This window comes from Lepidochelys olivacea (genome assembly GCF_965140295.1).
Source record: "Lepidochelys olivacea isolate rLepOli2 genome assembly, chromosome: 8".
Lineage (NCBI taxonomy): Eukaryota > Metazoa > Chordata > Testudines > Cheloniidae > Lepidochelys > Lepidochelys olivacea.
Genome location: NC_140418.1, coordinates 87,274,410 through 87,291,116, shown reverse-complemented (window position 1 = coordinate 87,291,116; position 16,707 = coordinate 87,274,410). Strand labels below are relative to the sequence as shown.

General features: G+C 41.2%; 1 protein-coding gene across 1 annotated transcript in view; it reads left to right on the top strand.

Annotated features, from left to right (window-relative positions):
• The window catches only part of CTH (cystathionine gamma-lyase), a 41,247-nt gene that overhangs the window by 9,146 nt on the left and 15,394 nt on the right, over positions 1 to 16,707 (top strand). The window contains exons 4-10 of the mRNA XM_084637117.1: positions 4,775 to 4,884; positions 5,594 to 5,725; positions 7,940 to 7,997; positions 9,653 to 9,730; positions 12,401 to 12,553; positions 12,812 to 12,933; positions 14,736 to 14,788. Of these exons, the coding sequence (XP_084493243.1) occupies positions 4,775 to 4,884; positions 5,594 to 5,725; positions 7,940 to 7,997; positions 9,653 to 9,730; positions 12,401 to 12,553; positions 12,812 to 12,933; positions 14,736 to 14,788 (706 nt within the window). The remainder of the gene's footprint in view (positions 1 to 4,774; positions 4,885 to 5,593; positions 5,726 to 7,939; positions 7,998 to 9,652; positions 9,731 to 12,400; positions 12,554 to 12,811; positions 12,934 to 14,735; positions 14,789 to 16,707) is intronic.

The window sequence follows — 16,707 nt, the reverse complement described above, 5'->3', positions numbered from 1 at the left end:
TTAGCAGACTCCATGGAGGGTGAATTATGCACTGCCTAATCTACCAGTGCAAGGGTCAGCCAGCTGAGGGCACAGAGCATTTAGCCAGCCAGACATGTTGGGACCTGATCTCCCCAGGAAGCCGTGACTATACCACAGAAAAGCCTTATGAGGCGACCTAGAGCAGAACTGGGAGAGGCTCTAAGGACCAGGAGGACTTCATTCAGCCAGCCCAGTGGGGTAAATCCTGGGGCAATTCAAAATCATGAGGATAAGTCTGTAGCGGGGCTACCGTTGCCCACCCCACCCCCCCACCTCAGTCCTGAAATGGGTCCAGAATACTCTGGGGAAAGAATCTGGGCTCACAATTCAGCCCCCTTCCCTTTCAGCTTGAGTCAGGAAACTCTGGCAATGAGTCCCCATCCCCCAACGTGGGGGAGTGGGAGCCTGTGGGGGAGGACTCCCAAGGGAGAAGTTTCCAGCACTGTCAAGAGCCTATGCAAGGCTAGCCGCAAAAGACTCTGCCCAGGGCATAGCTGGCTGGTCAAGCCTGAAAAGCACGTGCCCCACTGCTCTTCTCCCCTCCCATCTCTTGAAAAAGTAAAGAACAAAAAGAATAAGAGAGCCCCAAAAGTATTTTGTCCTCCTTCTCTACCAAGGAAAGAGAACTATCAGACTTTGTTTCTGAGCAAGACACTGATAAAATGCAACAAAAGTGTGGGGGTTTTTCTGTGTTGTCCGTTCCCACCCCATCCCCGGGAAGTTTTGAAGACGTGGAAAAAGTTGTCTCCACTATACAGATCCAACCTAAGCAGGCCCATGAGGACAAAGCTTCAGAGCAAATACTGCCTGCTAAATCCTCTCTATTCTTCTGTATGTATCCTTGAGGAAATAATGAGGAAGGAGTGGGAAGCTCCTGAAAAGGATAATCACTTAAACAAGTACATGCTCAGATTCTACAAGCTCCAGGAGTCAAAAAATGCCATCACTGACATGCCTAACGTCAATGCTGCAGTAACATCTCTAGCAAGGGATATGGTTATTCCAACCAAAGAAGACTTCTTTCCCAAAGATCCAATGGATAGGAAGGTGGAAGCCATCCTTAGAAGGGACTTCAGTGCTTCCTCAGACACCCTTGGAGCATCTCTGGCAGCCACTTGCTTTGCTAGAGCCACAATGTCATGGCTGGAATAATGTAAAGCTCTTAAGGGCAGAAACCAAACCAACTTTAATTCTATACTTATGAAAATCTCCATAGCAACAGCATTTGTGTCAATTGATGCTATGCAGTTTTGTGCCATGGCATCTAGCTCTGTGGCCAGGAGGCATGGCTTTATCCCTATAAAGTAATTACTCTCTTCAAACAAGCCCTTTGCTTCTCTAAATTCACAGGATCTCTCTTCATTGGAGAAAAGTTGGATAAGATAGTGGCTGAAAATGCAGGTAAAATCAATCAATCCCTTCCTTCTCCACTTAATGCTCTTAAGAAGGGACTACAAACTCACATGGAGACAGACACTCCTTTCATCCATTTTCTTTATGGAGGTTCCAGAGAAAAGACAACAGATATGTAAGGAAAAACCTTGGAACTGAGGAGTGAGGGGAAAACCTCCATCTTTGGTATCACAATGAGCAAATGTACCTTGGCCCAGACCTGAGCTTTGGAGACAGGATGTACTATTTTCAAGACCAATGGATTAGTTCAACTGTAAACAAGTGGATTTGAGAGAGAACATGCCAGAGTTACTCTCTTGAGGTAAGGGCTCCACCACACCCCTTCCTCTAGTTTCCAGTCACCTTGGATCCTGCCAAGCGCAGGTTGTTCCAGAATGAGATCTTCTACCTATGAACATGGGAGTGATAGGATTTCCCCAAATGAATGCTTTTCGGGTTTTACTCTGTTTTCGTCACTGTTCAGAAGGGCAGAGGAAGAATTAGAGCCATCCTTGACTTCAAAAGGCTCAACAAATGGATGAAGAAAACAAAGTTTCAGATGGAGAGCCTAGCTTTGATAATGACGTCTGTCTCAAGGGAACTTCCAGACCTCAGTGGATTTGGCAGACTCATACCTCCGCGTTCTAGTGTGCCCATTCCAGGCTTCTGAGATTTGCTTATGGCACAGGTCACAACCAGTGTCAAACATTTCCATTTGGTATCTCATCAGAATCTGATATCCACACTGGTCAAGTGCAGGTGCCCAACTATTGCTCAGTGCCTTCAGCCACTGGGCCTCCTGGTCACATGCATAGGGATCACCCCAATGGGTGAGATCACATATCCACTGTCTTCAGGCTTTTCTTCTGAAAGGATGGAACCACTCCTCAGAGTGCATTCAACTTGAGGTACATGTCATCGACGTCTTGAAGCGGAGGACAGTCTGGGAAAATGTCAGCTGGAGTCATTCCATGTGCTTTTCAAACCCTCAGATCCTCACCACCAGTGCCTGCATAGCGGAATGGGGATCACATCTAGGACCCAGAACAGTAAAGGACATCTGGAGCTCTAGGGGAAAAAAACCACAGATCAGTCTCTTGGAACTCAGGGCAATCAAATTAGCTCTTCTTGGTAGCTCTGGAATCTCAGAAGGAAATCACATCCTGGTCCAGTCCAACAATATGACCGTGAATGCATACATTAAGAACCAAGGAGGAACCAGATGCAATGCTTTACAAGTGGAAGTGATAGAGAAAATGGAGTGGGCAGAAGCAACTCTCCTTTCTTCAAGGCAAATCACATAAGAGGGAACTAAACCAAAAGGTAGACTCGCTCAGCAGGCCCATTGTTAGCAACTCGAAATGTTGCGTAAGCCAGAAAATCTTAAACCTCCTCTCACAGTTCAGTCTCCCTCCAGCTGACTTGTTTGCCAATCACAAGAATGCAATGTGGCTGAAATACTTCACCAGGGAAGCAGATCCCAAGGCTATGGGGATAGATGCTTTGTCACACAGATGGCTTTAAGGCCTGCTATACACTTTCCACCCTTTCCTCTCCTAAGGAAAGTGATCCATAAGATAAGGCAAGAAGAAGAAAGTGATAAGTGTTAACTCCACACTGACCAAGGAGACTCTGGTTCTCTGACCTGATAGAATTACAGCCGGAACCACTATTGCACCTACCATTGAGGCCCAACATCCTTTATGAAGGACCATTCCTTCATCTGGACCCAGACTGTCTTCATCTAGCAGCCTGGCTACTGAAAGGGAAGTGTTAGCTGTGCTCGGCCTATCTTCAGAAGAGATAGGAGACTTAGCTCTCCTCTAGGAGAGCTTGCATTCCAAAAGCCTAATTTGGACTAATTCAGCCTTTGATGTTGAGCACAGAGCAAACCCAAAAGATCAGGGGATTGCAGTTATTCTAGACTTCTTCAAGGGGTGGATAAGGAATTAGCCCTCTGTAGTGTACTGTTCCCAGAATCTTCAGGTTCCCTGGCTGAGAACCTTCAGGTTTCCAGGCTTCTCAGAGCAGTCAGACTGGCGGTCGGACTGATCTTCTCTAAATGGGATCCAACAAAGCCCTAACAACTCATCCTTGTTGAACCCCTGACTTCTGCGTCCTCATACTATCTTTCCATCAAAACCTATTTTCTGGTGGCCATCACATCTGCTCTATGAGTTTCAGAACTGGCAGCTTTATCTATGCAGAAACCTTACTGCATGTTTCACGATGACAAGGTGGTGCTAAAAGCTCCAGATATTTTCTTGCCAAAGATGAACTTTCCTTTCCATGCCTCGCGGAAGATTGCCCTCCCTTCATTCTGTCGAAAGCCACAGCACCTCACTGTGAAGCTGTGGCACACTTTGGATGTTAGAGCACAAAAGATTCACATCAAGCATACGAAGTCCATGAGGAGTCAGGCATCCTGTTTGTCTCCTTCCAGCTAAACTCTAGGACTCAGAGTCACCAAGCTCTCCCTTGCTAGATGGATCAGATTATGTATTGTTGAGGTATACAATGCAGCCAATGTTCTGTACCAGAAGGAATCAAGGAGCTCTCCACAACATCTATGGTGACCTCATGGGCCAAAAGAGCATGTGCTTGCACCACAGAGATCTGCAAAGCAGCAATATGATCATTGACTAAAACCTTTGTCAGATGCTACAGAGTGGACTTTGTCTTCTGCAGAATGCTCCTTTGGCAGGAAGGTCTTAAAGGTGGTGGTCCAGTAATAAACATGTTGTTTGAGCAATCTTGTAAAAGGCAGAGGTCTTTTTGTTTCCTGTGTGTGTTCTGTTATCCCTTTCTGGTCCTGGTCACTGCTTTGCATGCATAGCAGAACTGTGGGAGACAGTGGGCTGCAGAACAGAAAATTTCTTACCCAATGATTTCCTTTCTGCTAGCACAGTCTCCCACAATTCTGCCCACCCTGGATGGCATGTCAGTCAAGGGTCAACATGTGCTTTGGATAAGTTATCATATAATCAAGGTCTTCTGTACATAGTTACTTGGTTGGCATTGGAATTATTGTTAACTATATTTTTTTCTACAAGTTTTTACTCAGCTGTGGCACAAATCATCTGATGGCAAGTCAAGAGAAAAGGGGGAAATGGCAGCTTGAATTGCATACAGGAAGGGAATAGCCCATCCAGTCACTAAAACATACTTTAAAAATACAAAATTACTAGTCTAACTTTTGCGTAAAGCATCCTGCCTTGTCTTCCTTCCACCCTCCCAAGCCTTTCTTACCCATAAAATGAAAATAAGTGAGTGTGCTCTAGTGTTCATGAAAAATTTCTCCCCTCTTATAAGTGTAAAGCAGAAGCATATCTTTCATAGTACAATGTTCCTCCTGTCTTAGGTACAAACAGATATTTCAGGAAGGTAGCCTCCAAAATGGGTCTGAAGATTACTTTTGTTGACTGTAGCAAATTGGAATGCCTGGAGTCTGCAATCACACCAGATACAAAGGTAATGGAAGAATACTCCTGAATTCCATTTGCAGTGTGTCTTGAATGATTTTATTTTGTTCCTTTTACAAACTGTGTAGCAATTCTTAGGACAGGTTTTTATTTATGGCAGAAAACATAAACACAGATCTTAAAAGTTCTGAAGTCTCTTCTTGGGAACACTCTGCATTTGGATGGCAAATTCGGAACACTTCAGGGGCCATGCAGAAAGGGATATTTTTTTACTGGGCTAGTAATAAATGTTTGTTCAGAGGTGAATGTTGTAAAGGGGCTTCTGAGTTGAGGAGGGAAGGTTTTGCTGTTGACTCTGTTAATGGTTAAAAGCTGCTTTTTCATGGGTTTTTTTTTTTTTTTTTTTTAGTAATGACACTTTTCACAGCTGGATGGGAACATGGCATTTGGCAAACTAATATTAAATACAGCTAATGATTTTTAAGAGCTTTTCTTCAAAATAAGAAAAATTCACTATTATATTGGTAAAGTTGTTGCTAAAGGAATTCTAAGAAAGGAGTGTGTGTGTGAGTGAGATCCATAGCATCAGGCCCAGATCTAAGAATGTGAGGCTGTCATTCTGGTGCTCTCTTCAGAATATATGCAAAAGAAGAAAAGGAAAAAGTGTCCTTTTAAAAAAAGAAAGTTATAGGTGATGGTACCTGTAAAATACACAATTTATCTAAAACTAATGATTTCTGTTCATTGAAAAATTACAGCTTGTTTGGCTTGAAACTCCCACAAATCCCACCCTGAAGATAATTGATATTCAAGGCTGTGCAGATGTCATCCATAAACATAAAGACATTATTTTAGTAGTAGACAACACTTTTATGTCAGCATATTTCCAGGTAAGCTGACTGGGTGTCTGAAATCATGGGAATGTTGGTACACAGTGATTTATTTATCTTTTTTAATGACTTCTAATGGCAGAAGGGATGACCAGTGAAGCAGTGCTCTTGGCCTCCGGTTTGTTTTAAAGCTTTCACGCTGAAAAGAGGATGCACAATTGGCTCTTTAACTAATACAGATCTCATCCAAAGCACTTTACACCATTTAAAGAATGAATTGGAAAAAGAACCAGCTAGCCATATAAAGATGTGAGATCTATTAAAACAGAGGCAAATTAGTTAATGGTTGCACTAAATCAAAACAATTATCTAAGGCACTAGCATAGTGGTGAAGCTAATTTTCTACCTTCTTTAACTGTGACTTAACATGACCTTTAAATGGATTTTCTGATTTGGTTGCTTTTATAGTTAACTCCTCTTTATAAAACTGAATTCTTCTCCTGTCTTGTTTGTTTTTTAATCTAGGACACCTTTCTGGGCCTTGCACTGTGTTTTTAATTGTTTTCTTTTAAAAAATGTAAATCTTTAATCTCATTTGATTTTGGAGAACAAGTTAACAAAATATTTTAACACTATAACCTCAATGTATTTGAACACAGTATCTTGGAAATATAGAAAAAACTGTTTAGCCTCTCAGCTACACAATCTTTAGTTATTATTTGTGGTAATTTTGGTGCTTATTATTTTGGCCACAGAAAGCTCCCCTATTTTTTCCATGTGTGCAGTAGAAACATATGCAGCAGGAAATAATATTTCAAGTTTAAAAAATCCTGAGGTATAGTGAATAAAATTCAGACAAAGTATAGTTTCCAGTTCATGCAAAGCCACACACATGCACTTATCGGATTTAATGAAAATTAGATTAATTTACTGCATTTGGGGAACCGGAATTGTCATGTTTGGTTTGCTTTTTACTTTCTTCATAAATTTAGGAGGCGCTACAAAATAAAAGATTTGTATGTGATTAAAGTAGATCTGCACAAATACAAAGCTGTAAGATTTGGCATTGTCAAGGTAATACCTCATATTCTTCCTAAAGGCACTAGTTCATCAAAGAATATAAGCAAGTACTTAAGGTTTAAGTGTGTGCTTTTGAGTTGGGGCCCTAGTTTGAAAAAAGTTTAGTGATCTTTTTTTCTAATTTGGCTCCGAGTTGCTTCTGCAAGACTTGGTATGGAAATGTGTTGAAGGAGCAATGTATGCAATAACTTGTCTAGCTAGTATGTCTGTTAACTTGATCACAAGAGAAAATCTGTTTCAATTATTAACTCTGTAGGATTGTCTGACAAGTATTAAAACGTAATATATTAAACACTTGAAGTTTTGCTACTGGGACAGTATGCTAAGAGGATAACTATCCCCATGAATTTATTATTACTTCAATATGTTGCATGTAGAAGAAAGCACTAGTGCTTTCATTACTATTCCACTAGTCAGAGATGACAGCAAGACCATCCAAACTTCCGTACATAGTCGGACAGCAAGCTTTTCTCCCTTCTTTTGTTCTGAGTCTATTAACTACATTGGCCTTTTAACACACTGAACAAACACAGTATAAAGGTTAAAGAGTAATAATTTGCAGTCTGTAATTTAGTGACTGATGTAAAATCAGATCATTTGTTAGAGAAAGCAGCTGTTTGTCTTGTCATTTCCAATTACTCTTTCCTTGGAAGAGCAATTTGAAAACTTACGCAAATGTGAAGAATTCTGTTTCAGTTGCTCCTGCTCTAAACTCTTCAATTTTCCTGAGGCAGTGTCATTAAGGTGAAAGACAAATCCAGACATGAATGTAAAAAAAAAAAAAATGCAATGAACAAATTGGCCTGGTTACCTGGGTTTTCTTTGAAGAGGCTCAGGGTTTTGAGTGGCAGGGGAAGTTATTTTGTATGTGCAGTTAACATTGATTAGGTTGTAAGAATGTTGAAGTGGTTACTATTCTGTATGTGCCTACAAGCTGTCTGGTAGGTGCATTCTGTAAATGGAAATAAAATTTTAAAAACTAGGGGTAGGATTTTGAGAAGTGCTCTGCATTGCGTTGCCTTAGCTCTTCTCCCACTGAAGTCAATAGGAGATAGACAGTGCTTTTGACACTCCCAGCCCATGTGTCCTGTTACCTGAGTCTTCTGCTTTCTGTGGGATGAGGTGAGAGTAGTTTGTGATTTGAAAATGGTGAAAGAATGTTAAATCAAATCTTCTATTTTTATTCTGTTTCAGCGTCCTTTGTCTCTTGGGGCAGATATTTGTATGTATTCAGCAACCAAATACATGAATGGTAAGCGTCTGAATATTATATAGCTCAAATGCTCTCTTGTGATTTTGTTTTGTTTAAAACCAATAATAACCGCCATAAAATATCATTTTCTATTGCTGCTTGATGCTCTTTGTTCTCCATATCTGTCTAAAGAGCTCTTGGAAATCCTTGCTATGAGGAAACCTATAAATGGGTGGTTTCTCTACCCAGTTCCTGACCACAGCGCATACCCAACAGATATTCTCCAACTGATTTTGCCTTTATTTAGTTAAAATAGCAAAGCCCGAAAACAGGACTATACTTTCAAACCTAAGCTCTTTCCTGAGCAAGGTGACTAGGATTTCTCCCTCCAGGACCTTCTGCCTTTTTCTCTCTTGTCTGTGTTACCGAGAGCCATTGGTTGTAATGACCCTCAACTGATTGAAAAGCACCTTATGTCATTTGCAAAAATGCTGAGTGGAACGCCACAAGTGACTGGCATTAGTTCCTGAAATGTGTAGGGGTAAATAATCCAGTGGAAGCTTAATAAACTGGGTGCTGCTGTGGGTGGAAAACACTTTCACAACAGATAGTGTGAACTCTGACTGCTGTCTTCCTTGATAGCTCTTAGCTCTGACAGCTCCCTCAGCCAGTGTATCCCTTTAGATCATGGATATCCCCTTCTAAATCCCCACCCCTCATTTACAAACCCTCTTCTGCTCTGTAGGTCCTCCAGCTATGCATCACACCCACTATGTCCTTCAGCAGTGTCCCCCTACCCACACTCTGGTTGGGCCACTCCCCAGCCAGCAACTGCAGGCAGCTCAGTAAAGTGAGTGCATCAGTCAGTGACTCTCAGATGGATTGCTGGCTGGGGCTGCAGTAGCTGGTACAAAGCTGGTAGACAACCCCTCAGCTACCAGGGAACATTACTGGAGGTGAGAGATTGATTGTTTGTTTGTTTTCTCTCACCGCAGAGAGTGTATTCTGGCAATTTCAAGGGCTTCTCTGAGCTAAAGAGATCAATCAGTAGTACAGCAAAGGGTCCTTTATATTCCTGAATGGAGCTAATGATCTGATTTCCAGGATGAGTCAGAAAAATAGCTCTGTACTTCCTTACAAGACCGACAGCCTGTCATTCAGATGCATATAGGGTCATGCAGCTGGACTTCTGGTTACAATGCTCTATAAACACTGGTTATGAAAAAAAATCAAGCTTTGTTAAAGTGAACAGAAGCCACTAACGTGTAGTGGCCACTACCACTAAAACTGACTAAGAGCAGTATCTACTGTTGTGTCTGCTCCATAGCAACACATGAACTGCTAGATGGAAGTGTTAGGTGCTGGTGTTTTTACCTGTTTTCTGGCAAGTAGAGAGCAGGGGTGTCACAAATGTCAGGTATTCTGAGAAGATGGAAGATACCAACTGCTCCACTGTACAAGCAGGCCCTGCCAGCAGCTACAGAGCATAGCAGTAACCATGATCTTGGAGGAGGATAGTCTGGATCTTGGCCTGAATGTCAGTGCATAGATGACGGAAGCAGTGAGGAGAAATATCCGATGTCTTGAACTGCAAAAACAGAAAAGGAAATGTATAGTAGCAGCACCAAGAAAACACCCCCCCCCAACTCTTTATATATTGAAAGCTTCCTGTATACAAACAAGTTAACAGTTTACTGCTCTTCTTTCATCTTCAGGGCACAGTGATGTTGTAATGGGATTGGTTTCAGTAAATGGTGATGATCTCTATGAAAGGCTCAAATTCTTACAAAATGGTAAGTAGCCAATACAGGAAATTCTTTAAAACTTATTGGATCCAGGTATGCTTGTACACAGCAGAAAGCATTTGGTGTATTTACATATATGAAATCCATGTATTTAGGCTACAAATATGACCCAAGAGTTTAAATGGGATGGACTGTGGCCTAGTGTCCATATCACTGCATTAGCACTCAGATCTGGGTTCTATTCCTGTCTCCTACAAGTCTACCCAGGAGGCTGGTGGCGAAGTCATGTTGCTTCTGTGTGCCTCGGTTTCCCAAGCAGTAAAATGGGGATAAATGATACTGACTGCCTTTGTAAAGTGCTTTGAAATATGTTGATGAAAAGCTCTGTTTAATTCACTATTTGTACTGCTTATACATGGAAAGATTTTCATACTATTATTTTCAAGTGTCCGAACAGGAAGCAAAAAGAGTGGTTAATTGTCCTTTTAATTATGAGGGTCTGGATGTCCCAGGAGATTAGTAAAGGCTTCTATACAAGCCTCTGTTCCTTAGACCAGGGGTGAGAACCTCCATTGAAATCAATGACAACTTCCATTGAGTTCAATGGGTCCAGGACTTCACCTCATGTGTTTAAATTCATCCCGAGTCATCTATTGGCCAATATGAAATGACTTGATAGTGTCAGTTTATTGCCAGGTGTCACAGCTCAGAGCAATTGCACGTGTGATCCAGCAAGGGCAACTACTCTCAGGCTTCCAGCTCCCTAGCCATTGCCTTTCTTTTGTAGACACCCATGTCTCACCCACTTCTTACTGGCATATTTCCAGGCTGCACTGTTTCCTGCCTTCACTGTGTTATCCCTAGCAACGAGAGGTTGCCCTTGCACTCTTGCTTGCATTCTCTACAGAGACTGATCAGTCATAACTTATCACACAGCTCTTTCTGCACAGCCTATTTTATTCTTAAGGTAAAAGCACTGCAGACAAAACATTAAAAACAATAAAAACGCATACTACTAAGCTTACTAGTGATCATCCCAGCCCTAATACAGGATCTTCAATACTCTACCCAAGGGGTTTCTTGATGTTTCAAGTTAATCACAGCTTCAGCTCAGAACAGACACCCAGTCTAATGGTGCCTCAGTAGGCCAAGTCCTTCCAATCCTTCCCTAAGGATTAGGGCCCTGTCCATTTGCTGGATCAGAAAGAAGACCTTGAGCCAATTTGAAAGCAGGCTATTTATCCAAAAACCCTTTCTTTGTCTGTTGGTCTTGGAGAATCCGTCTGAGTGAGTATATATGTGCACCTTGCCAGGGGAGTGGCCTCAAAGGGCTGATAGTGGAGGAATCACCTTTGCAATCCCTTACTGTAGATACACTTCCATAACAACAGAGACACAATTACATATTTAATACAATGGACCCTAATGGTATTAACCCCGATTCAATAAGCTTTTACTTTAAAATTTATCTTAATTCCTTAAGGTTTGTCCAGGATATTGTTAGTCTGTCACACACAGATGTTTGTGGTTTGGATTTTTGTTGTTGTTGTTTTTTTTGACCCATCATAATTACCTTTTTAATGGGGACCAGTTCAGCCATGACCAAGGACTGAATATAGAAATGCCTAAAATGAGATTCAGATCCTGGAAAGACTTGCATACATGCTTAACTTTTAGGCTCTGTGAGTAGTCCCACTGACATCAATGGGAGTACTCAGTATATAAAAATAGGTATGTGTATAAGTCCTTTGCAGGATCAGGGCCCTAGATAGCAAGCTTTGTCAGGCAGGAACTGTCTCTTAGTGTGTGTTTGTACAGTGCCAACAGAATTGAGCCTCTAGCCCCACTGTACTACAAACCATTAATAACTGCCCTCATCTGTTGGAGGTAGTCCTTTCAGATCAGGATTGAAGCAGTATCTGTTCTATGGGTAAACAGAGGACTTGTGGCTGCAGGGCTGCCAGGATGGTACCTTTCTAAACTTATTTAAGTATTAGTTTTCTCCTCCTTAGTACCCTGCAAAATATCTCCTTACATGTTGTAATGGGATTAATTTCTTCTTACGTGTGTGTGTGTGTGTGTGTGTGTGTAAAAGGAGGCAAATAATTAATAAACTCTGTAGCTGGTGTTCATTTTTAATTAGTTTTCCTTTAGACCCTTGACCATATCACTCAGCGTGCATGATAAATGATAATTTAGAAATGATAAATTAGATGATAAATTAGAAATCTTTTATGTTTTGGCAGCTGCATATTTTCTGTCATCTGTGTATTTTTATGAATTCATTTTTATCCATTGAATAAAGAACACTTTTCGTATTCGCCCTGCCTCATGTAAGTAAAGTAATCTGAGGGAGTGCCTTATGTCTGATAAGATTCATCCCTGAGTCTTCAGTGTCTGAGCTCCTGCCTGACTCTTCTATCTTGGGCGGAGGGGAAGAATATACAAACACATGTATTTTTTTTCTCTCTCTCTCTCTCTCCCTTATCTTCTTTTAAAGTTTGATACCACACTCAAAATAGTCTAAGTAATATGTTTGAATTTCCAGATATAGGACCAAATTCCACCCTGGTATAAACAGGAAAGGTTCCCATAGAAATCAATGGGAATTGCATCTGTTAACATCAGGGGTCAGTTTCTAAACTAAGAACTTATTCAATAAGGCAGAAGAGGTTTGGTTTTGTTTTTTAATATTTGTAATATTGCATTATTTCATAGCCCTTGGAGCAGTTCCATCTCCTTTTGACTGTTACCTTTGCAATCGGGGTTTAAAGACACTGCAGATCCGGATGAAGCAGCATTTCCACAATGCACTGGCTGTTGCTCAGTACCTTGAATCAAATCCCCGGGTAGAAAAAGTCATTTATCCTGGTAAGTTGCAGGATTTCTGAAGAGAAGAAATTTTTGTTCTGGCTCTGTTTGATATAGGATACTGCATTCCTAAGTGTTGCTGATACAAATCAAATTCTATGGATGTAAGTTACTCTGGCATAGGCATTTATCTTGTAGCTGATTCTATGCTGCTTAACACTTGAGGGTTGCTTTTTATGTGCCTTAGTGTGGCTTGCTCTTTAATGCAATTTTAACAGTCTGAATAAAACAGCTTATACAGTATGTGACTAATTTCAGGACTGCCCTCGCATCCTCAGCATAAGCTAATGAAGCGTCAGTCCACTGGCTGTCCTGGGATGGTCACCTTTTACATTAAAGGAAACCTTGAACATGCTGAAATCTTTCTCAAGAATTTAAAGGTAATTTCCCTTCAAATGAATGTAAACTAATTCTGTAAGAGAACCTGATTGTGACTGAGTTAGTTAGGGTTCTGGTAGTGTGGTGAAAGAGGAAGTGGTTACCTTCAAAGCAAGGACTATCTTCCTATGAGTTTGGAAAGCTTCTAATATATTTGGGTGGTACCACAATCTAAATAATGGATAATTATGAGATGGGACACTAATGAGAAGGAAGAAAAGGAAGTATCAGCCCATTTGAAGTGTTTACAATTATAGCTGGGGCTTATATAGCTAGTTTAAACCATGTGTTGCTACTAAAAGTATTTGCATATCTTTCGACAACTGTTAATACAATTTAAAAGCAGAAGAGCAGTTGCTGATGTAACAATGCTAGAACGTTTTAAAATACTTGACAATGGAAAATGCCTTTTGAGACTTCTTCATGATCCACTTTCCAAAAGGTAGTGCTGCCTCTTTCAGGCAGATCACCTGACAGGTGTTCTCTTAACATGAGCATTGTTTAGCTCCCTTTTTCTTAAACTTCTTTTTCATGGCTATTGTTCTCTGGACATGTTTGGGTAAATTTTTTAAAACGGAACCAATTGGTATCTAAATTGATAGTCAGATTAAGGATTTCTCTTCCTCCCATACCATCCCAACACCACTGGCCCTCACTGCCCAAATAAAATCACAACTGAAATTTCACATAATCAGATAACATCCCACAAACAAAGGTTTGAGTACAAAAATGAGCCTTTCATCCTGTCCTAGAAGGTCAGTCCTCTCTGCCTCTGTTGGTATAATAGGGGGAAGCAAATTCCAGAATCGAGGATTCACCTCCTTCTGAGTGTTTTCACCTCCAGCCCCTAAGTGTCCTGGCTAATCAGTTGTTGGGCTGATGCTTAAGGAAAGAGGTGTTTTCTAAAATAGACTGTCTGGATATACAAGGAGTGGATTACTCCTAAATGCGGAAGAGGAACAATAGCAGGCATGCTGATCCTGACAGTAGCTGCTGCACCCTCAGTAGACACACATCTAGTTTCTGAATGCAGCAGAGTATGTGGAGAGCCTTTTGTCATCTAGTGCAAGAACATATGTACGATTAAAGAGCAGTGATTAAAGGTCTTCACTAATGCGTGGAGGAATCCATTCCTCCAAGGATCAACAACTGAATTCTGTTAAGTGCCCAGCAGTTTGGATTCTCCTCCAAATTTCTGGGTTTGCAAAATCATATGAGTAATCTTGTGAGAAAAGAATCTCATGACTTTTCTGTTTCTAGTAAGACTGCAAACACAAGTAAAATACCTCTGAAACAGTGTTCCATCAGTTCTGCCCTTGATTGGGCCCAGAAAGTATAGGAGTGTGTGAAACTAGAAGAATTAATAGGACAGGAGAGGGATAGGGTAAAGAGAGAGGAGGGAGTAATTTCAATTGAAAGTTTTTAGTTCTGTTCTTATTTTTTTTTCCAGAGATTCACCTTATCCCCACTCTGACTATACTTAAAGGTCAGGGGTGCACCCTGGTTAGCCCTGACAAAAATTTCTGCCTTAAGTTGCTTACTTTCTCTAGCCTTAACTTGCCTAAAGAAGAGAAGGAAATGTTTTCAGACCCAGTAACTTTTTCCTAGTAAACTACATACCAATTGTTGCATCCAGTATTTTTTCCATGGTATGAAAGTTTGGGTTTATTTTTGTGGTTTTCTAGTTCAGTGAATTCCACTTCAAAATTAAGTAAATTATAAGACATAATTGCCTTTTTCTCTACAATGTAGCTATTTTAAATCCTCTTTGTTTCAAAGTGAACTTTTGTATTTCCCACTATAGCTTTTTGCGCTGGCTGAGAGTCTGGGAGGATATGAAAGCCTAGCAGAACATCCGTAAGTCAGTCTTCCAGTAGAGATAGAAGATGAAATATTCTTAAATTGCACATACTGTGGAAGAAAAGCTTCCACTGGATTTTGTGGCCATCTTGAAACTGCGTAGTGTTTAAAATTTGAATGTTTCACTTTGTGATAAAGCACTATAGAGCTAATTTTTATATCATGAGCATTTTATGGCTGGTCAGGAAATGAGCAGTGATGTGATCTTATTTTAGAAATTTAAACAATGGAAGACTCTTGCTTTGAATGGTAGAGTATACTGTCTCCAAGACCTTCCCATGATCTCTTCACCTAGCATAAAGTGCCCCTAAAAGCCCTGATTCTGGCTGTTGGAGAATTCCCCTATTTTAGGCATTGTGGAAGATGGCCATAAGGCTGCCTTCTAAGCAGTAGTGCAAGTAGAAATCATTTCTTGCCAGTACTGCACTCATGGGAGGGACGCGGGGGGGGGGGGGGCGTGACCTTCCCACATGGCCCTCTCTGACTCCTCCTTGCCCAGCCCAGGGCCCCCACACTCTCCCAATCCCCTCCAACACCCCCCTTACCTATCTAAAATTTTACAACTGTTAAACAGATTGAAAGCTTCTTAAATGAGAGAGGGATAATCACCCTACTTTCCCTTAACACACTATCAGTGCCTCCCTTATGTCCAAACTAAGATTATGCCAGCTTGCCTGTATCTAAGTATTGCTCTCCGCCAGGCACTAGGGCAACAAAGAAGCTGCGCCATCTGGGTTTGATGGAAAAGAGGCATAGAACTGTGTGTCATTTGTATCTTAATAGAACTACAGCCCAGATTGTCTTATTATTTTCCTCCACATGACATACAGGAGGGGCAATCAGAATCAGCCTGGCAGAACATGCGTGAGAAATATTTCTGGACAGATAAGCAACTAATCAAAATCACATTCTCTGATCTCTTGGGGCCAAATCCTGTTCCCATTGAAATCAAAAGGAGTTTTGCTATTGAGTTCAATGGGAACAGGCTTTGACAGTTGGAGAGGAAAGAACAAAACCACGCAAGCACATATGCCACAGGTATCAAAGGCTGTTGACTCATGTGCGAAAGTCAGCAGACATCTGATATTTGTCCAGTGCAAGGGAGAAACCAGCAATCAATGAGGCTAGAACAGTCTCTGTACCATATCCAACTCATAAGTCCATCTGCAAAGGATCAAGGAATATCAAGGCTCCAGATTACTCTAAAGTCCTCAGTCCCTTGGTTAGAATGGACAATGAACATATACTAATGGGAGCAGAGGCTGGAGCAGGAAAGAAGCAAAATGGAGATGTTTCCAGGGTCTTTTAGCTTCTGAAAAGTGAAGGGAAATTTGTTCTCACTGTGAAAGGTGGTATTTGGAATCGCATGGGCAAGTTACATGACCATCACCCCCATCCATTGTGTAGTTAGAATGTTCACAGGAAAAGTCCATTAAGCGTAGACAGGCATTTTCCAGGGTCCATTGTGAGCTAAGTATTCCTTAATGGGCCATTCAACTTGACTTGTCCCTTCACATGCTGGCTAAATACCTTATGGGCATTACCACAGGAGCAAACATGTAGTAAACATAGCTAATATTCATAACTTCAGATACCAAGCTGAATATACATGCATAGAAATAGCATAATCGTAAGTACCAGCTATTTCATGTACATGACTATTCCCAAAAGAGATTCTGAAAAATCACATCACGTACCTGAGACCCTATGTGCCAGCGCCATGCCCCACTGGAGTTTTGTTCTCTTATGTAACAGAGATGGAGCCAGTGATATGTCTGTTTAGCCTCAAAGGGAAAGGTTAATTTTTAGCTGTTCAGGTGTGACTGAGCCTCGTCAGTGATGGCTTACTGGCACACATTCAGGTTAATGAGCTTCACTGTTCCTTTGCAGTTACCAGGTTTATGAACATTTAAAGA